Source organism: Hylobates moloch, unplaced genomic scaffold, assembly GCF_009828535.3.
Source record: "Hylobates moloch isolate HMO894 unplaced genomic scaffold, HMol_V3 SCAFFOLD_12, whole genome shotgun sequence".
NCBI lineage: Eukaryota > Metazoa > Chordata > Mammalia > Primates > Hylobatidae > Hylobates > Hylobates moloch.
Window position 1 is genome coordinate 35,780,360 of NW_026652287.1, and position 25,332 is coordinate 35,805,691.

Below are 25,332 nucleotides of genomic sequence, written 5' to 3' on the forward strand. Positions count from 1 at the left end.
AAAAAAAAAAAAAAAAGGCTCACAGGAGGCATCAGACTCACCCTTGTTCAAGGTCAAACAAAGACTGAGCCTTGAGTGATAGCTCAGAGCACTGAATTGTGGCTTCACGTGTAAGTCTAAAGCAGCAGCATTGCTGTTTTCCAAAAGAGTGCATCCAGAGAGGTCAGATCATAAAGGGGCAAGGCTGAGGGAGGAGATGGGAGCTGGGACTGCACAGGTCAGTGCAGGCCAGACCACACTGGGCCTCCAACACCAGGCAGAAAGGGCAAGGGCTTTTTCTGATGGGTACTAGGGAGCCATGAGAGAGCTGAGAGCAGGAAAGGGGTGAGTAAAAGCATAGAAAGACCCCTCCTAAAGCCAAGCAGGGGACAGACTGGAGGAGTGAGGCTGAAGTCCAGGCTGATGGACCAGGTAGGAACAAATGGAGGTGGGGCAGGGCTGGAAGCAGAGGACGAGGCTGAGCTGGGCAGGCCTGGGAAAGGGTGGAGGGGATGGGGGCGGGCAGGGCTGGGAGCTGCCCAGCTGTGGGGGTGACAGGTAGAAAAGGAAAAGAGGAAGGCCGGGTGCAGTGGCTCATGCCTGTGATCCCAGCACTTTGTGAGACTGAGGCGAGTGGATCACCTGAGGTCAGGAGTTCGAGACCACCCTGGGCCAACATGGTGAAACCTCATCTCTACTAAAAGTACACAAATTAGCCAGGCATGGTGGCACACATCTATAGTCCCAGCTACTTGGGAGGCTGAAGCAGGAGGATCACTTGAACCCAGGAGGTGGGAGGTTTCAGTGAAGTGAAATTATACCACTGCACTTCAACCTGGGTAACAGAGTGAGGCTCTGTCTCAAGAAAAAAAAAAAAAAGAAAAGAAAAAGAAAAGGAAAAGAGGTGAGGATGGCTCCTGGGAAGTCTGGTCAGCTGACTGTGTAGCCAGAGGTCCGGTCCCTAAGATGGGGAAGCCAGGACACAGAGCTTGATGGCATTTGGGGGTGTTGGGGAAGGTCTGTGCGGTGGCCAAGGGCAGAAACAGGGCTTGGGCTCACTGGAAAGGGGTCATGACCTCAGCAACAAGGCAAACAGCTGGTCGACAAGAGAGAAGGAAACTGGGACCCTGGACAACCCTGAAAAAGAGCCATTCATTCATTCATTCGTTCATTCATTTATTGAGACGTAGTTTCCCTCTGTTGCCCAAGCTGGAATGCAACGGTGCAATCTTGGCTCACTGCAACCTCTGCCTCCCAGGTTCAAGCGATTCTCCTGGCTCAGCCTCCCGAGTTGCTGTGATTACAGGCATGCACCACCACACCCGGCTAATTTTTGTATTTTTAGTAGAGACGGGGTTTCTCCATGTTGGCCAGGCTGGTCTCGAGCTCCTGACCTAAGATGATTTGCCTGCCTTGGCCTCTCAAAGTGCTGGGATTACAGGCATCAGCCACTGTGCCCGGCCGCTTTTATTTTCTATACATCTCCCTGCTACATCAGGGCTTTGCTGGAAAGAGAATTCTGCCTTCCTCATTTGACTCGCTATATTTCTAATCTCTGTTAAAACAGCTAACCCTGTACTGTGTGGCCCTGACCAGGTACTATCACCTCTTGGTGCCTCAGTTTCTTCATCTTTTTTTATTTAAGACGTTATCCTTAGAGACAGGGTCTAATTCTGTCACCCTGGCTGGAAAGCAGTGGTATAATCATACCTCACCATAGCCTTTAACTCATGGGCTCAAGTGATCCTTCTGCCTCGGCCTCCTGAGTAGCTGGGACTATGGGCATTCGCCACCAAGCCCAGCTAATTTTTAAAAATTTGTTTGTAGAGACGGGGTCTCACTATGTTGTCCAGGCTCATCTCGAACTCTTAAGCTCAAGTGATTCTACCACCTCGGCCTCCCAAAGTGGAGGGATTACAGGTGTGAGCCGCCACACCCGGCCCCCATCTTTAAAATGAGGATAATTCTACCAAGCTATCTCACAGGGTTTGTTAGGTAAAGGCCAAGTAAGCCTGTGTGCAAATGTTTAAAATGATTTCTGGTACATAGTAAGCACTCAACAAAAGTCAGCTGTTACCCGTACTGTACATATGTGAATATATATTTATTTTTGTTGTTGTTATTGTCATCACTAACCAGACTTTTTGTTGTTGTTGTTGTTGAGACGGAGTCTTTTTCTGTCATCCAGGCTGGAGTGCAGTGGCCTGATCTCAGCTCACTGTAAACCTCTGCCTCCCGGGTTCAAGTGATTCTCCTGCCTCAGCCTCGCAAGTAGCTGGGATTACAGGCACGTGCCACCATGCTGGGCTAATTTTTGCATTTTTTAGTAAAGCCAGGATTTCACCATGTTGGCCAGGCTGGTCTTGAACTCCTGACCTCAGCTGGTCCGCCCGCCTTAGCCTCTCAAAGTGTTGGGATTACAGGCACGAGCCACTGTGCCCGGCCTAACCAGACATCATCATAAGCACTGAGGATGTGGCAGTGTGCTGGGCAGACATGGAGTAGACAGGTGGTGTCTACTAAAGATTGGCACTCTCCTATGAGCTTTGTCTATTATGAACCCATTTTACAGGTGAAGTCACTAAGGCACAAGAGGTTATGCCTCTTTCTCAGGGTCACAGGAAACCCCACCATCACAGAGCCTCCAGGACAGCCATCTAGACCCACATCTTCCTCAGCCCTCAAATCTTGCCCATTATGAGGCAGAATGCAGCACTGGAGAACAGAGTCCGAGGCACCCTGGGCTCAGTTGCAACTCTGGTGGGCACCCAACACAGACTGTGCTGCCCTCTCTTGGTGCCTCAGCTTCCTCATCTGTAGATGAGGATAACAGTATCTACCTAGGGTGAAAATTACACAAGTTAACATCCATCAGGTTCTTAGGAGGCAGCTTGCTGTGTAGTTAGATGCCCTGTGACTGTGAGCTACTGCCATTATCTGTAACATACTGGCTGTTACTGTCCTGCCGAGGATATCTGGATCCCTCTGGACAGCCCTCACTCACCTGTGTCCCTTTCCCACCCACCCCTGCAGCCCTGAGGCTGCCTAGGGCCTCACCGTCCTCACTGGGGGCTCCAGGGGAGGACTCCGAGTCCGAGGAGCTGCCTGGTGGGCCCCCGCCTGCTGCGGCGTTGCCCCCTGCCTCCTTCAGCCATTTCTTCCTCTTCTTAGGGGGCGGTTCAGCCTTCACCTTGGTAGGCCGGGCTTTAGGCAGCCGGGATGTGGCAGGCTGTCCCGTGGCGAGACTCCGCTCTGGCCGCGTCTGCCGTCCGCTGGTGGCCCGCTCACCCCGCAATGGCCGCTCCCCACGCGTCACCTTCTCCTTCTCCTTCTCCTTCTCGACAGGCCGCAGGAGGGAGGGCTTCTCGGGGGCAGGGGGCTCAGGCATGGCCGTCTCAGGCGTCTGCTCCGGGGGCTTCTCAGATGTTGTCTTTTCAGGGGTCTCAGGCTTGGGAGGTGGTGCTGGGGCCTTAGGGGGAGGTGCAGAGCTACCCCCAGCAGATGCGGGGTTCTTAGCCTGCCCAGAGCGTCTAGAAGGGAACACAGAAGGGACTGTAGTCAGCAGCCCCTGAGAACCCAGATTATCCTCAGGGCCCCTGCTCAGTGCCCTAGGCACAGGAACAGCTTCTCTCATACTGTCCTCTCCCCTCTCTGGGTCTCTGTTCCCTTCCCTCTCTAGGACTTTGACCCCCTCCCTCTCTGGGTCTCTGACCCCCTCCCTCTCTGGGTCTCTGACCCCCTCCCTCTCTGGGTCTCTGACCCCCTCCCTCTCTGGGTCTCTGTTCCCCTCCCTCTCCGGGTCTCTAACCCCTTCCCTCTCTGGGTCTCTGACCCCCTCCCTCTCTGCGTCTCTGACCCCCTCCCTCTCTGGGTCTCTGTTCCCCTCCCTCTCTGGGTCTCTATCCCCCTCTTTCTGGGTCTCTGTTCACCCCAGGTCTCTGTACCCTTCTGTGAGTCTCTGTCCCCTCCCTTCTCTGGGTCTCTGTCTCCCTTTCTCTGGATCTCTATCCTCCCCCATCTCTGTCCCTCTTTTTCTCTGGGTCTCTGTCTCCTTCTGAGTCTCCATCTCTCTCATGCCTGTGGTTCTCTGTTCTCCATCTCTGGGTCTCTGTCCCCCCACCTCTGGGTCTCTGTCCCCCCCCTCCCCGGGTCTCTGTCCCTATTTCTCTGGGTCTCTGTCCCCCTCTCTCTGGGCTCTGTCCCCTCTGTCCCCACTCCCCACTCTTCAGCCTTCTCTCTTGCATGCTCCATCCCCATGCCTGTCGGCGCTACATACTACCTGCCCCTGTGTCCCCCATGGTTGGTACCTGACTGGCACTGGGGGCCGATGCCAGGGTTTCCGAGCACAGACCCTCACGTAGTCCTTCTTATTGACATTTTCCAGGAACTTTACATAGAGGCGCTGGTACCGATTTTTTGCATCCCCAAAATACCCCAAATACTATGGGGAGAAAGAAGCACATGAGGAAATTCTTCACACTGCCCAGCCAGATGGCCAACACCCCTGTGCCCCGGGCCACCATGGCAGCTGCTTGGAGCCTGCCGGCAGCAGGGGGCCCCCTTCCAGAAACATTGTGGAGTGGGTCACAGCCACGCTAAGGGGAACCCCAGCTCCTAGATACCACGCCCTGGGGCCCCCAAGTCCTTGGTCCCCTTTGCAGACTTACATTACTGGTGGCACAAAACTGCCTCTGGCCATCCTTGATCTCCGGAGTGAATTTCTGCAGAAGGGCCTTCTGGACTCGCCAGATGGGTGGGGGTTCGCGGCCCGTCTGCAACGCCAGCTGAGGAGGAGGGGTGTGGTGAGGCCAGCAGGGTCAGCCCTCATTCCTGTACCTATTGCCCCTACGCCCTGGCTCACTGGCTTCCCTCACCATCCCCTTAGAGAAAAGGCAGAGACGTCAACAACAAGTATCTTCTACCCCCATGATGTTTTCAGCTCTGTGTACAGCTTGAACTTGACCGTCGCCTCCTGCCCACCCAGTACCCTGGATCAGGCTGCTCGTCCTTAGGCTGTAGAGTTTGAGTCACTATTGCTTTACGGTGTGAAAGCCCAAAACTTCCTGTGTGACTCAGAGTAATGACAATCTTTGAACACCGCCTGCTATTTACTGTGCTGGACAGGAGAGTACGGTTGTGAGCAAGACGTCCTGTTGTGGTCTCACTGTACCCCCCATAATTCTCTTTTTACTTTTTCTTTTTTTGAGACGGAGTTTTGCTCTTGTTGCCCAGGTTGGAGTGCAGTGGCGCAATCTCAGCTCATCGCAACCTCCGCCTCCCAAGTTCAAGCCGATTCTCCTGCCTCAGCCTCCTGAGAAGCTGGAATTACAGGCATGCGCCACCACACCCGACTAATTTTGTATTTTTAGTACAGACAGGGTTTCTCCATGTTGGTCAGGCTGGTCTTGAACTCCCGACCTCAGGTGATCCACCTGCCTCGGCCTCCCCAAGTGCTAGGATTAGAGGCGTGATCCACCAAGCCCAGCCAAATCTCTGTTGCTTATAAGCCACCCAGTCTATGGTATTCTGGTATAGCAGCCTGAGGGGTCTAAGACACTGAAAAAGCCTTCTCACAGAGGTAATAACAGAGGTAATGGGACAGACAAGCAAATAAACAAAACAGGGTGAGTTTGTGGCCTGTGCCAAGAACAGGCAGGTGAGGTTACCTGAGACCATTTCATCAGCATGTCCACAGCGGGGAAGACAGAGCAACAGGAAGGCTCCCTATCTCTGCTCCCTCTGCCCCACAAACACCTGAACACCAACCACCACCACCCTGCAGTTTGTGTGTGCCCCAGCTGGGCAATGGCAACTGATGGACGTGAGTCAAACTGAGCATGTGACCTTGAGGACTAAAAGGGCAGCAGAGGCGCCAAATATGGACACAAGAAATAATAGTACAAGTCATAAATGTCCTAATGCCAATTCCCTGGACGCTATAGAAGCCTAGAGGAAGGGCCTCAGACTTTCTTTCTTTTTTTTTTTTTTTTTTTTGAGATGGAGCCTCGCTCAGTCACCCAGGCTACAGTGCAGTGGCGTGACACCTCGGCTCACTGCAACCTGTGCCTCCCGGGTTCAAATGACTCTCCTGCCTCAGCCTCCCTAGTAGCTGGGACTATAGGCACCCACCACACCAGGCTAATTTCTGTATTTTTAGTAGAGAAGGGGTTTTGCCACGTTGGCCGGGCTGGTCTTGAACTCCTGACCTCAGGTGATCCACCTGCCTCGGACTCCCAAAGTGCTGGGATTACAGGCGTGAGCCACTGCGCTTGGCCTCAAATTTAAACTGAATCCAAGAATGCTTCCTGGAATAGATGATGGATGCCAAAAAGAGTCCCTGGAAGGAATACATCTTTAAAAGGGGGGCCAGGCTGAGTGCAGTGGCTCACACCTGTAATCCCAACATTTTGGGAGGCCGAGGTGGGATCACTTGAGGTCAGGAGTTTGAGACCAGCCCAGCCTACATGGTGAAACCCCACCTCTACTAAAATACAAAAATTAGCCAGGTGTGGTGGCGCGTGCCTGTACTCCCAGCTACTCGGGAGGCTGAGGAAGGAGAATCACTTGAACCCAAGAGGTGGAGGTTTCAGTGAGCTGAGATCACAGCACTGCACTCTGGCCTGGGCAACAGAGCAAGACCCTGTCTCAAAAGAAAAAGCAGCAGCTTGAGGAAGCCATTGGAGCATCTTGTCAGCCCAGGGAGACCGCCCCTACCTCTGCCCCCTCCCACTCCCTGTGTCGGCCACCTCTGAGGAAGCTGCTGACACTGTAGCTGGGGTCATACCCCCTGGCTAGCACATTCTCACTGGGCTTGGTACCTTCCCTCAAACCACGTTTCCTCCCAGCATCCCCACCCCACACCCAGTCATCAGGCCTCACCCTGACTTCAGCCTTGTCCGTTCCCCAAACAGGGCCAGTCAATCCCCAAGCCCCACCCATCCTGCCTCTCATCATGTCACTCAGTTGACCATGCCAACTGCCGATTACTAGAAAAGTGGCCTGGCCCACAGCCTCCTACTCAATGGTTCCAAACCCACAGCTGATTGGAGACTTGACCTGGGGAGCTCACCAGCAGGCTCTTTTTTTTGAGACAGAGTCTTGCTCTGTCGCCAGGCTGGAGTGCAGTGGCGTGATCTCGGCTTACTGCAACCTCCATCTCCTGAGTTCAAGTGATTTCCTGCCTCAGTCTCCCGAGTAGCTGGGACTAGAGGCGCACGCCACCACGCCCAGCTAATTTTTGTATTTTTAGTGGAGACGGGGTTTCACCACGTTGGCCAGGATGGTCTCGATCTCTTGACCTCATGATCCGCCCGCCTCAGCCTCCCAAAGTGCTGGGATTACAGGGGTGAGCCACTGTGCCCAGCCTGTTTTTTTTTGTGTTTTTTTTTTTAGATAGAGTTTCGCCCAGGGTGGAATACAGTGACATGATTTCAGCTCACTGAAATCTCTGCCTCCTGGGTTCAAGCAATTGTCCTGCCTCAGCCTCCCAAGTAGCTGCAATTACAGGCACCTGCCACTAGGGCCAGCTAATCTTTTGTGGTTTTAGTAAAGGCGGGGTTTCACCAGGTTGGCAAGGCTGGTCTCAAACCGCTGACCTCAGGTGATCCACCTGCTTCGGCCTCCCAAAGTGCTGGGATTACAGGCGTGAGCCACCGTGCCTGGCCTTTCTTGTTTTGTTTTTTATTTTTGTGAGACCCTCTCACTCCGTTACCCAGGCTGGAGTGCAGTGGCACAACCATGACCATAGCTTACTTGTGGCCTCCTAGGCTCAAGTGATCCTCCTGCCTCAGCCACCTACCCACCAAGTAGCTGGGACTACAGGTATGCGCCACCACTCCTGGATAATTTTTGTATTTTTTGTAGAAACGGGGTTTCATGGTCAGGTGCAGTGGCTCACGCCTATAATCCCAACACTTTAGAAGGCCGAGGCAGGTGGATCACCTGAGGTCAATAGTTCAAGACCAGCCTGGCCAACATGGTGAAATCCCGTCTCTACAAAAATACAAAAACTAGCCGGGCCTGGCTGGGCGCAGTGGCTCACACTTGTAATCCCAGCACTTTGGGAGGCCGAGGCGGGTGGATCACGAGGTTAGGAGATCGAGACCACGGTGAAACCCCGTCTCTACTAAAAATACAAAAAATTAGCCGGGCGTGGTGGCGGGCGCCTGTAGTCCCAGCTACTCGGAGAGGCTGAGGCAGGAGAATGGCGTGAACCCGGGAGGTGGAGCTTGCAGTGAGCCGAGATTGCGCCACTGCACTCCAGCCTGGGCGACAGAGCGAGACTCTGTCTCAAAAAAAAAAAAAAAAAAAAAAAAAAATTAGCCGGGCATGATGGCGCATGCCTGTAGTCCCAGCTACTCGGGAGGCTGAGGTGGGACAATCAGTTGAACCTGGGAGGCAGAGGTTGCAGCGAGCCAAGATTGTGCCACTGCACTCCAGCCTGGGCAACAGAGTGAAACTCTGTCTCAAAAAACAAAACAAAACAGGCCGGGCGCGGTGGCTCACACCTGTAATCCCAGCACTTTGGGAGGCCAAGGCAGGCGGATCACGAGGTCAGGAGATCGAGATCATCCTGGCTAACACGGTGAAACCCCGTCTCTACTGAAAATACACAAAAAATTAGCTGGACGTGGTGGCGGGTGCCTGTGGTCCCAGCTACTTAGGAGGCTGAGGCAGGAGAATGGCGTGAACCCGGAGGCGGAGCTTGTAGCGAGCTGAGATCGCACCACAGCACTCCAGCCTGGGCGACAGAGCGAGACTCCATCTCAAAAAAAAAAAAAAAAAAAAAAATAGAAACAGAGTTTTACCATGGCATGCCCAACTCCCAGGTTCGCGCAAACCTCCCACCTCAGGCCTCAATATGTTGGGATTACAGGCGTGGGCCACTGCACCCAGCCACTGACCTCATCTTGGCCGTATAGGCTGAGCAGAACCAATCAGATTTTCTTCTGAGAATCTGAACTGCAACAAGCTAAGACGAGTGGTGTAAGCAGTGGGGATGTAAGCCACTGAGCTACAGACACTCAGACTGGATATTAATGAGAAAACTGCAGGGTCCCAGGCTGGGCGCGGGGTGGCTCACGTCTGTAATCCCAGCACTTTGGGAGGCCGAGGCAGGCGGATCACCTGAGGTAGGGAGTTCGAGACCAGCCTGGCCAACATGGTGAAACCTTGTCTCTACTAAAAATACAAAAATTAGCCAGGTGTGGTGGCAGGCGCCTCTAATCCCAGCTACTCGGGAGGCTGAGGCAGGAGAATCGCTTGAACCCGGGAGGCGGAGCTTGCAGTGAGCCGAGATCACGCCACTGCACTCCAGCCTGGGCGACAGAACGAGACTCCGTCTCAAAAAAAAAAAAAAAAAAAAAAGAAAGAAAAAGAAAACTGCAGAGTCCCATTCACAGGGGAGTCAATCCCAGGACAGAGGCTGTGGACAGAGTACTATCCAGGCTTGAACAACTCCCCAGTCACTTCCCTACTGGCCAGGGGCTGTAAACGGCACAGAGCCTAATGTCTTCATCAGCACCCCTGGAACTCACCCCTGCACCCAAGTCCAACATGGCCGGGCCCGGCCCACCGCCAGTCTCAGCATTCACTGTCCAGCCACTCAACACCTTGCAGTCCCTGCACACCTCAAACACAGCGTGCTTTCCCTCACCACAGGGCCTTTGCACAGCTGTTTCCTCTGCCTGGATAACCCCAACACCATACTCTTCTCCACCCAGTGAATTTTTTTTTTTTTTTTTTTTTTTGAGACAGAGTCTCACTCTGTGGCCCAGGCTGGAGTGCAGCGGCGTGATCTCGGCTCACTGAAACCTCCGCCTCCTGAATTCAGGTGATTCTCCTGCCTCAGCCTCCTGAGTAGCTGGGATTACAGGGACCTGCCACCATGTCCGGCTAATTTTTGTATTCTTAGTGGAGACAGGATTGCACCATGTTGTCCAGGCTGATCTTAACCTCCTGACTTCAAGTGATCCACCCACCTCGACCTCCAAAAGTGCTGGGATTACAGATGCGAACCACCATGCCCAGCCAACTTTTTCTTTTTTGAGACGGGGTCTCACTCCAGTTGCCCAGGTGGGAGTGCAATCGAGCAATCTTGGCTCACTGCAGCCTTGACCTCTCAAACTCCGGTGATCAGCCTCTAGGGTAGCTAGGAATACAGGAATGTGCCACCACACCTGGCTAATTTTTTGTATTTTTAGTACAGACAGGATTTCGCCATGTTGACCAGGCTGGTGTTGAACTCCTGAGCGCAAGCGATCCACCCACCTCAGCCTCCTAAAAAGTGCTGGGATTCCAGGCAGGAGCCACTGTGCCCAGTCTCCACCCGGTGAACTCTTACATGCTTGGAGTATACACGCTGCCCAACCCTTACGACAACCCCAACAACAGTACCAGTTTACAGACGGGGAAGGAGAATGGGCTAACCTGGCCCTGTCAATTCGGCAGCTCGTTCCCATAGGTGGTTCTTGAGCTTTTGGGATTGTTTTTTGTTTTTTTTTTTGAGACAGGGTCACATTCTCTGTCACCCAGGCTGGAGTGCAGTGGTGTAATCATGGGTCACTACAACCTCAACTTCCTGGGCTCAGGTGATTCTCCCACGTCAGCCTCTCCAGTAGCCGGGACTACAGGCGGGCACCACCATGTCTGGTTAAGTTTTTTTGAATTTTGTGTAGAGGCCGGGCGCGGTGGCTCACGCCTGTAATCCCAGCACTTTGGGAGGCTAAGGCGGGCGGATCACGAGGTCAAGAGATCGAGACCACCCTGGCCAACATGGTGAAACCCCGTCTCTACTAAAAATACAGAAATTAGCTGGGTGTGATGGCACTTGCCTGTAGTCCGCGCTACTCGGGAGGCTGAGGCAGGAGTCCCAGCTACTCGGGAGGCTAAGGAGAAGAATCGCTTGAACCTGGGAGGTGGAGGTGCAGTGAGCAGAGATCACGCCATTGCACTCCAGCCTGGTGACAGAGCGAGACTCCATCTCAAAAAATAAAAAAATAATTAATAAAAAGAATTTTATGTAGAGACAGGGTCTCACTATGTCGCCCAGGCTGGTCTCAAACTCCTAGGTTCAAGTGATCTGCCGGCCTCAGCCTCCCTAAGTGCTGGGATTGCAGGCTTGAGCCACCGCGCCTGGGGTGACATGGGCTAGAGCACTTAAAATGTGGCTGGTCCAATGGATGTGTTCAACGAGTACAAAGTATTCACAGGATTTTGAAGTCTTGGTATGCAAAAAGAATGTAAAACCTCTTAACTTTTCATTTTAGTAATACCCCATTTAATAATATTAAAACATCATCAACAGTTTTTCTTTTACTTTTTTTGAGCCTGAGTTTCACGCTTGTTGCCCAGGCTGGAGTGCAATGGCGCCATCTCGGCTCACTGCAACCTCTGCCTCCCAGGTTCAAGCGATTCTCTTGCCTCAGCCTCCTGAGTAGCTGGGATTACAGGTGCCCACCACCACGCCCGGCTAATTTTTCTATTTTTAGTAGAGATGGCATTTCACTATGTTGACCAGGCTGGTCTTGAACTCCAGACCTCGGGTGACTCACTCACTTTAGCCTCCCAAAGTGCTGCGATTATAGGCGTGAGCCACCACGCTTGGCCAACAGCTTTTCTTTTTTTTTTCTTTTTGAGACAGGGTCTCGCTCTGTCACCCAGATTGGAGTGCAGTGGTATGATCTCAGCTCACTGCAACCTCCACCTCCCAGGCTTCTGAAGCGATTCTCCCACGTGGGCCTCTCAAGTAGCTGGGACAACAAGCACATGCCACTATATCTGGCTAATTTTTCTTTGTTTTTTTTTTTTTTTTGTAGAGGGGGGGTTTTGCCATGTTGCCCAAGCTGGTCTTGAACTCCTGACCTCAAGCAATCCACCCACCTTGGACTCCCAAAGTGCTGGGATTACAGGCGTGATCCGCCACACCTGGCAAAAACACCATTAATAGTTTTTATTAATTACAAGTTGAAACTCTGTGTGTGCACATGCACGTGACAGAGGCTCACTCAGTTGCCCAGGCTGGAGTGCACTGGCACAATCATAGCTCACTGCAGTTTCGACCTCCGGGCTCAAGTGATCCTCCCACCTCAACATCCCAAACTGCTGGGATTACAGGTGAGCCACCGCATGTAGCCAAAATAATACTTTCAATATGTTAGGTTAAATAAAATGCATTCCTATGGCTAATTTCTTTCTTTCTTTCTTTTCTTTTTTTTCTTTTTTTAAGAGATGGAATCGTGCTCTGTCGCCCAGGCTGGAGTGCAGTGAAGCGATCTCGGCTCACTGCAAGCTCCACCTCCCGGGTTCACGCCATTCTCCTGCCTCAGCCTCCCGAGTAGCTGGGACTACAGGCACCCGCCACCACGCCCGGCTAATTTTTGTATTTTTAGTAGAGACAGGGTTTCACTGTGTTAGCCAGGATGGTCTCGATCTCCTGACCTCATGATCTGCCCACCTCGGCCTCCCAAAGTGCTGGGATTACAGGCGTGAGCCACCGCGCCCGGCCTCTTTTTTTTTAAAGGCAGGGGCTCACAATGTTGCCCAGCCTGGTCTGCAACTCCTGGGCTCAAGCAATCCTGCCTCATCCTCCCAAAGTGCTGAGATTACAGCACTTTGGCCACCTATGGCTAATTTCACCTATCTTTTTTATCTTTATAAATGCAGGAATGAAAACATTTAAAATCACATATATGGCTCAGGTGATATTTATATTGGATTGCTATTTTTCTGAAATAAACAATGGTCTATGGCTTGTTTTTGAAGGGGCTTTAAGAGTGGTTTCTACCAGCCTGACCAACATGGTGAAACCCCATCTCTACTAAAAATACAAAAATTAGCCAGACATGGTGGCGGGTGCCTCTAATCCCAGCTACTCAGAAGGGTGAGGCAGGAGAATCACTTGAACCCCGGAGGTGGAGGTTGTAGTGAGCCAAGATTGCGCCACTGCACTCCACCCTAGGAGACAGATTGAGACTCCGTCTCAAAAAAAAAAAAAAAAAAAAAAAAAAAAGTCCAGACACAGTGGCTCACACCGGCAATCTCAGCATTTTGGGAGGCTGAGACGGGAGGATTGCTTGAGCCTAAGAGTTTAAGACCAGCCAGGACAACAGAGTGAGACCCCAGTCTCTACTTAAGGAATAAAAAAACTTGCCAGGCATGGTGTTGCATGCTTGTAGTCCTAGTTACTTGGGAGGCTGAGGTGGGAGGATCGCTTGAGCCCAGGAGTTTGAGGCCTCAGTGAGCCATGATCATGCCACTGTACACCAGCCTGGGTGACAGAGTGAGGCCATCTCAAAAAAACAAAAAAATAATAATAAGTGGCAGAGATTTGAGTCAGTCAGGTTAAACCAAAGCTGGGCTCTTAACTATGCCAGCAGCCTGCCCCATCTCCAGGTCCACAAATGAGTCCCCAAGGTCTGTACATTTGGCAAAGGCGTGGGGCTTTGTCCCCCATTATAATGCACACTCAAGTTGTATTTTAAGCATCTGAGTCCTCGCCTGGCCCCTTCCCCTGCCCCATGCCAGCTGGGAGGTGGTGTCAGGTGGCCCTGGCTCCAATCCCAGGTTGGCACTGGCCAGCCGACTGACTCCCTTTCTCTGAACATGAACTCCCTCATCTGTAAAATGGGGATGGTCAAGGTCCCTGCCTCAGGGCCCTGTTCATTTGACCCAATCCTGGCTCAGCTGCGTTTGACTAAAACGTACATGGCGCATGGCTGAGTCAGGGATAAGAATATGGGTTCCTGGCCGGGCGCAGTGGCTCACGCCTATAATCCCAGCACTTTGGGAGGCTGAGGCAGGCACATTACCTGAGGTCAGGAGTTCGAGAGCAGCCTGGCCAACATGGAGAAATCCCATCTCTACTAAAAATACAAAATTAGCCAGGCGTGGTGGCACATGCCTGTAATCCCAGCTACTCGGGAGGCTGAGGCAGGAGAATCGCTTGAACCCGGGAGGTGGAGGTTGCGGTGAGCCGAGATCGCATCACTGCATTCCAGCCTGGGCAACAAGAGCGAAACACTATCTCAAAAAAAAAAAAAAAGAATACAGATTCCTAGGGCCAGCAGGGCTGGGTATGGATCCCAAGCTACAAAAGCCTAGGAAGGCTACTTTATCTCTCTGTGCCTTGGTTTCTTTCCCTATGAAATCAGGATAATCGGCCAGGCACAGTGGCTCATTCCTGTAATCCCAGCACTTTGGGAGGCCGCAGTGGGCGGATCACCCGAGGTCAGGAGTTTGAGACCAGCCTGGCCAACATGGTGAAACCCCATCTCTACTAAAAATACAAAAATTAGCCAACCATGGTGGGGTCCTATGTAGTCCCAGCTACTCGAGAGGCTGACTTATAAGAACTGCTTGAACCAGGGGGGTGGAAGTTGCAGTGAGCCGAGATCACATCACTGCATTCCAGCCTGGACAACAGAGGGAGACCCTGTCTTAGAAAAAACGGGCATAGTAATCCCCAGTCGGAAGGACTTTTTACCTGTGTGAGCCTCAGTTTCCATCCCTGTAAAACGCTACTAGTAGTCTCTATAATGAAGTTTATTTTTATATAAAAAGATAAAACTTGGAGATGGATGGTGGTGACGGTCATTTAACAATGTCAATATTCTTTTTTTCTTTATTTTTTTGAGACAGAGTTTCGCTCTTGTAGCCCAGGCTGGAGTGCAGTGGCGTGATCTCGGCTCTCTGCAACTTCCGCCTCCCAGATTCATGCGATTCTCCTGCCTCAGCCTCCCAAGTAGCTGGGACTACAGACGCCTGCCACCACGCCTGGCTAATTATTATATTTTTAGTAGAGATGGGGTTTCATCATGTTGGCCAGGCTGGTCTCGAACTCCTGACCTCAGGTGATCTGCCCGCCTTGGCCTCCCAAAGTGCTGCAATTACAGGCGTGAGGTGGTGCGGCCTACGATGTCAATATCCTTTTTTTTTTTCTTTTTTTTTTGAGACAGTCTCGCTCCCTTGTTTGTGGTAGATGTGAGGTCTTGCTGTTTGCCTAGCTGGTCTCAAACTCCTGGCTTCAAGTGATCCTCTCACTTCAGTGTCTCAAAGTTCTGGGATCACAGGCATGAGCCACCACTCCCGGCCTGTTCTATTATTTACTTTTCCCACAATGAAATAGATTGAAATAACATAGGAAAAAATACATTTGAGTTTGCCTCAAAAAACACACTTAAGAAGAAAGCGTAAGGCTGGGCGCAGTGGCTCATGCCTGTAATCCCAGCATTTTGGGAGGCCGAGACGGGTGGATCACAAGGTAAGGAGTTCAAGAGCAGCCTGGCCAAGATGCTGAAACCCCTTCTCTACTAAAAATACAACAATTAGCCAGGTGTGGTGGCACTTGCCGGTATTCCCAGCTACTCAGGAGGCTGAGGCAGGAGAATCGCTTGAACCCGGGCAGCAGAGGTTGCAGTAAGCCGAGATTGCGTCACTGCACTCCAGCCTGGGTGACAGAACAAGACTCTGTCTCAAAAAAAAAGGCTGGGCGCAGTGGCTCGCGCCTGTAATCCCAGCACTTTAGGAGGCCGAGACGAGCGGATCACGAGGTCAGGGGATCGAGATCATCCTAACGCGGTGAAACCCCATCTCTACTAAAAAAAAATACAAAAGAAATTAGCTGGGCGCGGTGGCGGGCGCCTGTAGTCCCAGCTACTCAGGAGGCTGAGGCGGGAGAATGGCGTGAACCCGGGAGGCGGAGCTTGCCGTGAGCCGAGATCGCACCACTGCACTCCAGCCTGGGCAACTGAGCAAGACTCCATCTCAAAAAAAAAAAAAAAAAAAAAAAAAAGGGAGAAGAAAAAAGTGTAATAATAGTTATTATCCTTATAATTAATTCTTCCCACAATTTCTCCATGTTACATACAAGATTAAATTAAAACAACATCCAGGACTAAATTATTATTATTTTTTTTTTTTTTCAAGACAGAGTCTTGCTCTGGTGCCCAGGTTGGAGTGCAGTGGCACAATCTCAACTCACTGCAACCTCGCCCCTCCACCCCAGAGTTCAAGTGATCCTCCTTCCTCAGCCTCCCGAGTAGATGGGATCACAGGTGTGCCCCACCACGCCCAGCTAATTTTTTGTATTTTTAGTAAAGACGGGGTTTCGCCATGTTGGCCAGGCTGGTCTCAAACTCCTGACCTCAAGTGATCCACCTGCCTTGGCCTCCCAAAGTGCTGAGATTACAGGCATAAGCCACCATGCCCAGCCAAGATTAAATTAAATGTCACACTGTACATGAAAGGCCAAACAATAATCCTGTATCTTAATCAGTACAACCAATGACAATGATTGACATGGATAACGGCCTTGGCTTCCATGCCATCATCAGGGTGAGAATGGGCTGACCTCCCGGGCACCTGCGCAGACGCATGCCCTGTGCAGAGCACTCCATGGGCACCTGGTAACACCTACTCCTGTCAAGTGCCTTGCATATTAATCCTCTGATCCAACTCTATTTGTCCAGTGAACCCAGTACAGTAGAGGCCAGCAAACTTTATTCATGATGAGCCAGAGATATGTTTTGCCATTGAGGGCCAGCTAACTACCCAGCTCTCTGCCATATGGGAAAAACAGCCATAGACAACATGTAAATGAATGGGCATGGTTGTGTGCCAATAAAACTTTATTTGCAAAAACAAGCAGTGGGCTGGATTTGGCCTAGGGGCCATAGTTTTCCAGCTCCTGTGGTAGACAAACTGGAAGCAGTGAACAGGCTGTTGGTCTGCATTTATATATTTAAGGTAAATATTGAAGATATGGCCAGCCAGGTGCAGTGGCTCACACCTGTAATCCCAGCACTTTGGGAGGCCAAGGCAGGTGGGTCACCTGAGGTCAGGAGTTCGAGACCAGCCTGGCCAACACAGTGAAACTCCGTTTCTACTAAAAACACAAAAATCAGCCGGGTGTGGTGGCGTGCGCCTGTAGTCTCAGATACTTGGGAGGCCAAGTCAAGAGAATCGCTTGAACCTGGGAGGCGGAGATTGCAGTGAGCCAAGATTGCGCCATTGCACCCCAGCCTGGGCAACAAGAGCGAAATTCCATCTCAAAAAAAAAAAAAAAAAGATATGGCCTGACACACAATAACCATTCCTAAAGGATTCACTTTTTCTGTTTGAGAGAAAAAGTTTCAATATGTTGCCTAGGCTGGTCTCAAACTCCCAAAGTGCTGAGATTACAGGTGTAAGCTGCCGCGTCCGGCCCAATTCATGATTACATTTATGGGTTACATAAGTGTGTATCTGCAGGTAGTCTATGTCAATGACACATTTCCACCATTGTGCCACAAATGGCAAAGCAGCCCGCCTCTCTGGCTCGTTCCATTGGACTAGAAGCTCCCTAGGACCAGAGCCTCATGTGCTGGTACAGTACTGGTCCTCTACCACCCACAGCAGGGAACCTGCATAAACATTAACAAGCGGTTTACCTTATATACAGGTAATGCACGTATAGACACATACGCGTTAACAATCGCTTTACCTTATATACAGGTAATGCATGTACAGACACAAACGCAAATAACACCTCTGAGGCCCGCAGGTCCTCCACACCTCTATCAGCCCCATCGGACTGTGAATTCCAGGGTGGCCCCGCCATGACTGGATCTGCAGGTCTCAACACAAGCCTGTCATCCAGCAGGCACTCAACAAACAGGTGACCAAACCCATCAGGCCCAGTTTCTGGAGAAGTCTGGGACTCACCTTGAGGGAAGGGATGTCCTCGGCACGGATGACGAACTCGTCCCGTTCCCGGAAGATGCCCTCTCCGCCACTCTCGCCGGCCTCCTCGTCCGTCTCCCCACACACGGCCGCCGTCTCCTGCTTTTTGGCCAGATGCAGGGGCCGGGTGTCCGGCAGCTCGGGGTCTTCGGGGGATGGGGCAGCAGGTTCCTCGGGAGGAGCAGCCAGTGGGGCAGCGGCTGGTGGGGGTGGTGGTGGAGGTGAGGGCATGGCTGGTGGAGGTGGCGGCGGCAGCGGTGGTGAGCTGGGCGTGGGGGCCACCAGCGGGGGTGGCGAGGGCAGGGCTGGCTGTGGCGGTGGAGGGGGTGGTGGAGGCTGAGGCTGAGGAGTCGGGGCAGGAGGTGGAGTGGGTGGGGGTTTCTCCTCCAGCAGCGGGGGCTCTGGGGGAGACAGGGACATCAGGCCTGGATGTTATTCATCATTCCTGGCACCTTTTCTCTTGTTCTTTAAACACCGCTTTCTGTACCAAAAGCCCCTCTGTCTGTAACTACCACTCAGCCCCCAGTGTCCCTTCTACCCTATCGGAGTCTCTCCAGAGACCTACTCTGGCTCCTGTGGCTGCAAAGGAGACCTGTCTCCCATCCCTAATCCCCTTCTCAGTCCTGAAATGTCTCTTTGTGGTCTTAAAGCCCTTGTCTGGTTCTTAATTCCTCTTCCTGAATGACCCTCCCAACTCCTAAATCATCACCTCCCTACCTCTACTTCCTCACCTCCTCTTCCTCCAAGGCCTCGTCCTCCTCCCTCCAGGACCATCTTTGTCCTTTCCTTGGCCTGCTCACCAGTGTGCAGACTGCTAACCTCTCTCCCCTGTCTGCCAGCTCCCTTCTTCAGGCCTTTTAAGAACCTCATAGGGAGCAGGCATGGTGGCTCACGCCTGTAATCCCAGCACTTTGGGAGGCCGAGGTGAGCGGATCACTTGAGGTCAGGAGTTCGAGACCAGTCTGGCCAACATGGTGAAACCCTGTCTCTACTAAAAATACAAAAATTAGCTGGGCATAGTGGTGCACGCCTGTAGTCCCAGCTACTCGGGAGGCTGAGGCAGGAGAATCACTTGAACCTGGAAGGCAGAGGTTGCGGTGAGCCAAGATCACACCACTGTACTCCAGCCTGGGTGACAGAGCAAGACTCTGTCTCAAAAAAAAAAAAAAAAAAAAAGAACCTCATAGCCACATAGGGTCTTTTTGTTTTGTTTTTGGGGTTTTTTGTTTAAGACAGGGTCTTGCTCTGTCACCCAGGCTGGAGTACAGTGGCTCGATCATGGCTCACTGCAGCCTCAACCTCCTGGGCTCAAGTGATCCTCCTGTCTCAGCCTCCCAAAGTGTGCTAGGATTACAGGTGTGGTCCACCATGCCCAGCCTGTCATGGTTTTTTTCTTTTTTTTTTTAACACTACCCTCTAACTCCCTGAAAACTCTCCCGATCGATAAAACTGCTGCTTCTCCATCTTTGTATCCTTGGCCATGACCCCTCCAAGCCCTTCAAAGGCTCTCTCAGCCTGGCTCTTCTCTCCTGCAATGACACTGGCAGCTTTGGCCCCATCCCTTCTTCTCACCTCCCCACTCCCCATTCCCCACCTTTCTACACCCCCCAAAAGCCCTCTTCATTTCCTAAGACCCCTCTATGCCCTCCTGTAAGCTCCCACCTCTCATTTCCCAATGCCTGTTTCTGCCATTACACTCCTTTTTAAACGGTGTCCAAAACCAGAGCACAACCTAAACCCTTCCTGTGCCCCTAGCCTTCCCTTCCGCCGCCCACCCCCAAGACCATCACCCTCCCCAAGTCCTTCTCTGCCCCTAGACATCTTTCTGTACCTTCACACATGGCTGACTCAGAGCCCTCCTCAGTCCCCACACCTCCCACCATTCAGAACCTGAGTAGCCCCTCTCCTGTCCCTGTAACTTATCACCTGCCGTCTCCCTGCATTCTCCAGTGTCTGCCTTGGGGCCCCTCCTAGTCCACTTAGCACCTCTGGGTGAATTAGAAAAAGATACACCTTCCTCAAAATGCTTGTGTAATCAGGAAAGTCCCTTCATAAACCTTCAAGCTTACACCATCTATGTGAATGGTGTCTCTTAAACAATGCGTAACCTGCACAACTGTTATCTAGTGACCATAATAACCTTTAAGCTCCACTCTACTCTCAGACCACCTTCCCAGAGCTCACCGGGAGTGCCATTGCTGTTGGCACTAGGGAGCCCCGGAAGCGGGGGTGGCCCTGGAACTGCAGCCGCGGGGGCCAAGGGCGGCCCATCTGGGGTGGAGGTGTCCTTTGGCCCAGCAAGGGGTGGGTCATCGAGGGCAGAGATGGCGGAGGAGATGCTCTCCTGCAGGTCTCGGTTCTTGGCAACAGAGTCTTCCTCATCCGAGGAGAAGGAGGGCAGCGTCTCGAGGTTCCGCTTCAGCTCCTCATCCAGCCGCTTGCAGGGTGAAGGGCAGCCCAGCCCCAGCCCCTCACTCTCCGCAGCCTCCAAGGCACCCCCAAGCCCAAAGGCTCCGGAAGGTGGGGGATGTGGCACAGCAGGGGTGGCAGGGGGCTGGGGCTGCAGGCCTCGGGCTGGCACAGAGGGTGGCACACTCTTGGGAGGGCTGAGCGGAGGCGTCAGGCCTGCCTGGTAGAGTGGTGGGTGGCGCTTGCCTGACTTGAGGAAGTCCAAGAAGGAGGCCATGAAACCCGACTTCATCTCTGGCTGCTTCTCCTCCACCTCCTTGATCTTGGCCTCGATCTTCTCCCGAGTCAGGCTCGAGTCCAGGCTGTTGTGGTCAGTGCCTGATATGGCATCACCCGATGAGGTTCCCAGACCCTCGCCAGCCTTGGGCACAGACAGCTTGATCTAGACATGGGAGTGGCGGGCCGTGAGGGCCCAGTAGTCTGGGCCCCCAGTCCCATCCTCCCTCGGCCCCCAAAAATCCAAATTTACAGGTGCTCAGCCTGTGAATTCATAGAATTCAAACCTGCAGACCCCTTGTCTTAGATTCTAGGAGGACAAGACTGGAGTTCCTCCCTCAGAAGACCAGGAACTTAGACTCACTGAGCTCTTCACTTACAGCCCAGTTCAGGTCCCTAGACCCGCTTCCCATGAGACCCAGGAATGTAGGATCCCTGAATGCCCATCCTTTGGGATACAGAAGCTAAAAGCAAGCAGACCGGGTGAGGTGGCTCGCGCCTGTAATCCTAGCACCTTGGGAGGCTAAGGCAGGCGGATCACTTGAGGTCAGGAGTTTCAAACCAGCATAAGCTCCAACCTCCTGCCTCTCTCCCTAAACCCAGAATTTCCTTTATTTCTTGAGACAGGGTCTCACTCTGTGGCCCAGGCCACAGTGCAGTGATGCAATCATAGCTCACTGCAGCCTTGAACTCCTGGGCTCAAGAGATCCTCCCACCTCAGCCTCTTGAGTAGCTAGGACTATAGGTACACGCAGCCACACCTGGCTAAATTTTTGTTTTTAATAGAGACCAGGGTCTCACTACGTTGACCAGGCTGGTCTCGAACATCTGGGTTCAAGAGATCCTCCCACCTCAGTCTCCCAAAGTGCTGGGATTACAGGCATGAACCACCCTGCCCAGCCTAGATTCAGAATTTCAATTCTTAGGTCTCTCTGTCAGTGGGACCCTGAAATTCCTCACGATAACTTCCTCACAGATTTTAGGAATGTAAACCTTATTATCCTCCTGCCCCAAAAATGTCAAGGTGCGGCCATAAACCCTTCCTTTAAGACTCAAACATCGGGAGGCCGGGTGCAGTGGCTCACGTCTGTAATCCCAGCACTTTGGGAGGCCGAGGCGGGCGGATCACGAGGTCAGGAGATCGAGACCATCCTGACTAATATGGTGAAACCCCGTCTCTACTAAAAATACAAAAAATTAGCCGGGTGTGTGCCGGGCGCGGTGGCTCACGCTTGTAATCCCAGCACTTTGGGAGGCCGAGGCGGGCGGATCACGAGGTCAGGAGATCGAGACCACGGTGAAACCCCGTCTCTACTAAAAATACAAAAAAAAATTAGCCGGGCGTAGTGGCGGGCGCCTGTAGTCCCAGCTACTCGGAGAGGCTGAGACAGGAGAATGGCGTGAACCCGGGAGGCGGAGCTTGCAGTGAGCCGAGATTGCGCCACTGCACTCCAGCCCGGGCGACAGAGCGAGACTCCGTCTCAAAAAAAAAAAAAAAAAACTCAAACATCGGGCACAGCTACTCCTCCCCTATCCCCTACAAGACCCCATCCTCCTCACCTTAAGTGGCTTCAGGGGCTCCAACCGCGTGCCCCCTGCCTCCTCAGCCTTTCGACCCCGGCCTCGGCCCCGGCCCCGGGGTTTCTTGGCGCCATCGGTGGGCGTGGAAGCCGAGGCGAGCCCCGCAGTGGTGGGGACCTCCAGCGGGCGGATCCGGGGCCTCCCCCGTGGCCGGGGCGGCCCATCACGCTTCGCCTTCGTGGGCTTGCGGCCACGGCGCCGGGGGCCATCGGGTCCCGGGTTGGGTGGGCAGAAGTCGATGTCCCCCAGCGGCGAGAGGGCCGGGCGGGAGCGGCAGCTGGAGACCAGGTCAGGCAAGCGCCGGGGGTTGAGGCGGATGTCGGCGGGCACATCGGCCTTGTCCTCGTCCGCCTCGAACTCGTACTCCTGGGCGTACAGCTTCTTGGGGGTCTGGAAAGGTGGGTCGCGGCGCCGCAGCAGGTGGAAGGAGGACGTCTTGAGCAGCTTCTTTGGCTTGGTAGAGCAGAAGATGGGCGAGGTGAGGCCACCCTTGGGCTCGGAGGCCGGCGCGGGAGGCGGCGGTGGCGGAGGCGGGGGTGGTGGCGCCGCCTGGTGGGGGCCGCTCTGGATCAGGCCCAGCGGCTCGGCGTTGACCGTGGAGGGCAGTTCAGGGGGCTTGTTGGGGTCCAGGCCCAGGCCCGGTGTCTCGGGCCCGGCTCCCGACGCCCGGCCAGGACAGTAGGGCCCATAGGGATCATAGGCAGGGGGGCCAGGGGGTGGCCCAGCGCCCGCCTTGGGGTCCCCCTCGTCCTCGGGTGGCCCGGCCTTGCCGTAGTCGTCCGCGGCCCCTCCACCAAACATCTCCTCCATGGTGGGGAAGAAGCTGCGCTCCTCGTCTTGGAGCAAGGAGTCAGGGAAGCAGATGGAGGTGAGCGGCACGAAACGCGGCGCCTTGGTGCCTTGCGGGCTGGGGCTGCGGTAGGCGCCTGCGGGATCCTTGCCCTCCGAGTTTGGCGGGCCTACGCCGGTGTCCCCAGGCGCCGGGGGCAGCGGCTCCAGAGCCCCGAGCAATTCCTGCATGGCGCCTGGCGGATCCAGGCTCTCCTCGGGTCGCAGGCGGGGGCTGGGGACCGCGGGCTCCAGGCCATGGCTGCGGAGGTGGGCCTCGAGCTGCAGGGGCATGGGTGGTGGAGGCGGGGGTGGCGGTGGAGGTGGCTGGGGTGCCCCATCGCGGGTGGCTGGCTCAAGGAGGTGGACGCCGACTTTGGAGGCGCTGGGAGAGGGACTGGGGGCATGGCTGAGGACTGAGGGGAGCAGCTGGGGGGGAGGCGGAGGCAGCACCAGTGGGAGGTCAGGGCCCCCGGCCTCCAGAAGGAGGCCATGGGGAGTGGGCTGGGTGGACTGGGCCGTGGGAGGTGGGGGTGGAGGGCTCTTTTGCAAGAAGGCCCCCAGCTCCTTGGCGCCTGCCCCGTAGTGGACAACAGAGGTGGCCAGCCCCTCAGGGGTCTCGCCACCCCGCTCTGGCCCTTTCTTCTTCTCCTTCAGCCTCCCCAGGCCCAGCTCCAGTGCCGCAGTGGCACCCTCATCCAGGCTGGCACTGGTGCGGATGACACTCTGCAGGTGGTACCTCTGGGGGTCTTCCTTGGCCAACTCGTAGGGTGTACCCGGCGGTCCCCCAGCCCCGCCACTCCCCCCAAGTCCCTTAGAGGCATCTGCTGCCCCGTCCTCGCCCACCAAGCCGTCCGCCCCTGAGGTCCGAGGAGGGCTGGGCGCCTGCAAGAGGTGCTGGATAAGGAACTCCTCATCCTCTGTGCGCTCCGCAGGAGGCCCACCTGGGCCCGCCAGCAGCTCCGAGCCATCCCCCTTGCCCTTGTAGCCACCTGCTCCAGCTGCATAGCTGCCAGCTCCCGGAGGTGCCAAGAAAGGCGCTGAGGCCAAGACTGAGCTCAGGTATTTGCCAGGGGCTCCTGGAGAGCCAACTCCAGGTGGGCGGCCGGTGGCAGGCGGTGACTGGAGCGGACGAATGATGTGAGATGGGCTGGCCTCACCGCCGCCTCCCAGGGAGCTGGGTCCCCAGCCACCCCCATGGCCCGAGAGCGCTGGGGAATGCCCAGTACTGTAGCTGAGCGAGGGGCTGGCTGTGGGCAGCCCCTGGGAGTGGGCGGCTGGCCCTGGGTATGGCTCGCCCTGCACCCCATACAGCTGCCCCTGCAGCTGGTCCGGGGAGTAGCTCTGACATGTGGCCAGGCCAGGAGGAGGGGGGCCGCTGGGGGGCTGTGGGGGGCCCCCTGAGTAGCTGGGGGCTTTGCTCAAGTCCTGTGCCTGCCCCCCTCCAAACCCTTGCCCGTAGGCCTGGGGTCCCAGAAGCCCTTGAGGCTGACCAGGGGAATAAGCCTGGCCCCCTGCCCCTCCAGCCCCAGAGGCCTTCCCAGTGGCATAGGCAGCTGCTGGCCCACCCAGGCTCTGACATTTGGGGGTGGCGGTCGAACGGGGTGGGGGGGGCCTGGTGGCACCCCCGGCAGCTGCTCCATAACCACCTTTGCCCGTCTTGTACCCAGGCGACTGAATGATAGGGCGGTAACCTCCGCCACCACCCCCAGCCCCACCGCCCCCTGCTGCCTCAGGGCCTGTGGCCCGGCCAGATGCCCCCGCCGTGGCTCCGCTGGGACCAGCCTTGCTAGGCTCCCCAGCACCCGGGGAGGGCTCCCCACCACCCAGGGGGCTGCAAGCCAGGTTGGCCCGGTGGCCCATGGAGGGGTAGCTGCCTCCACAGCTCAGGTAGTGCTGGAGGGCATGGGCTGGTGGCGGGGGTGGTGGGGGCTGGGCACTGGCTGGCCGCTGGTAGTGCTTGATGACCGTGTCCTGGCGGGGCAGAGCCCGCTCAGGCGGCGGTGGGCCCGGGGCAGCACCCGAGAAGTTATAGAGCTGTGGGGAGGACTGCTCGGCGGCGGCGGCGGCAGCGGAAGAGGAAGCCAGCAGGTTGAACTGAGTTGGGAGGTGGCGAGGAGGTGGTGGTGGGTCTGGGGGACCAGGGCGGTAAGGGGGGGTCTGGGCTGGACCGAGACCAGCTGGCCCCAAGACACCACCCCCTGCCAGGCGCTCGAAGCCCAGTGAAGAGGGCACCGTGGGTGCCTGCGAGGGCTTCAGGTGCAGCACGTCATGAGGGGACAGGAGCCCGTTAGCTGGAGGGCTGAATGGGGGGTCCTGGAGGCTGAGGGACGAGGGCACTGGAAAGGGGCGGCTGCCGAAGGAAGCCGGGTGTTGGTAAGCCGACAGGGCAGAGGAGGACGGAAAGGTGCTGGAACCCGGCAGGGCGCCCGAGATGAAGAGCTCCGTGGGGCCTGGCGTGTGCATGGCTGGAGATGAGGAAGACCTCGGGTCAGAGAGGACAGTAAGCCAGTCCCACCCTGGCCCTGCAGGGCTGGCGCT

General features: G+C 54.8%; 1 protein-coding gene across 1 annotated transcript in view; it reads right to left on the reverse strand.

Annotated features, from left to right (window-relative positions):
- Window positions 1-25,332, reverse strand: part of PRR12 (proline rich 12) — a 40,723-nt gene that overhangs the window by 11,955 nt on the left and 3,436 nt on the right. Inside the window, exons 4-9 of the mRNA XM_032169146.2 lie at window positions 21,943-25,259; window positions 19,882-20,548; window positions 17,680-18,098; window positions 4,647-4,763; window positions 4,287-4,420; window positions 3,037-3,509 (exon numbers count right to left, since the gene is read on the reverse strand). Coding sequence (XP_032025037.1) covers window positions 3,037-3,509; window positions 4,287-4,420; window positions 4,647-4,763; window positions 17,680-18,098; window positions 19,882-20,548; window positions 21,943-25,259 — 5,127 coding nt within the window. The remainder of the gene's footprint in view (window positions 1-3,036; window positions 3,510-4,286; window positions 4,421-4,646; window positions 4,764-17,679; window positions 18,099-19,881; window positions 20,549-21,942; window positions 25,260-25,332) is intronic.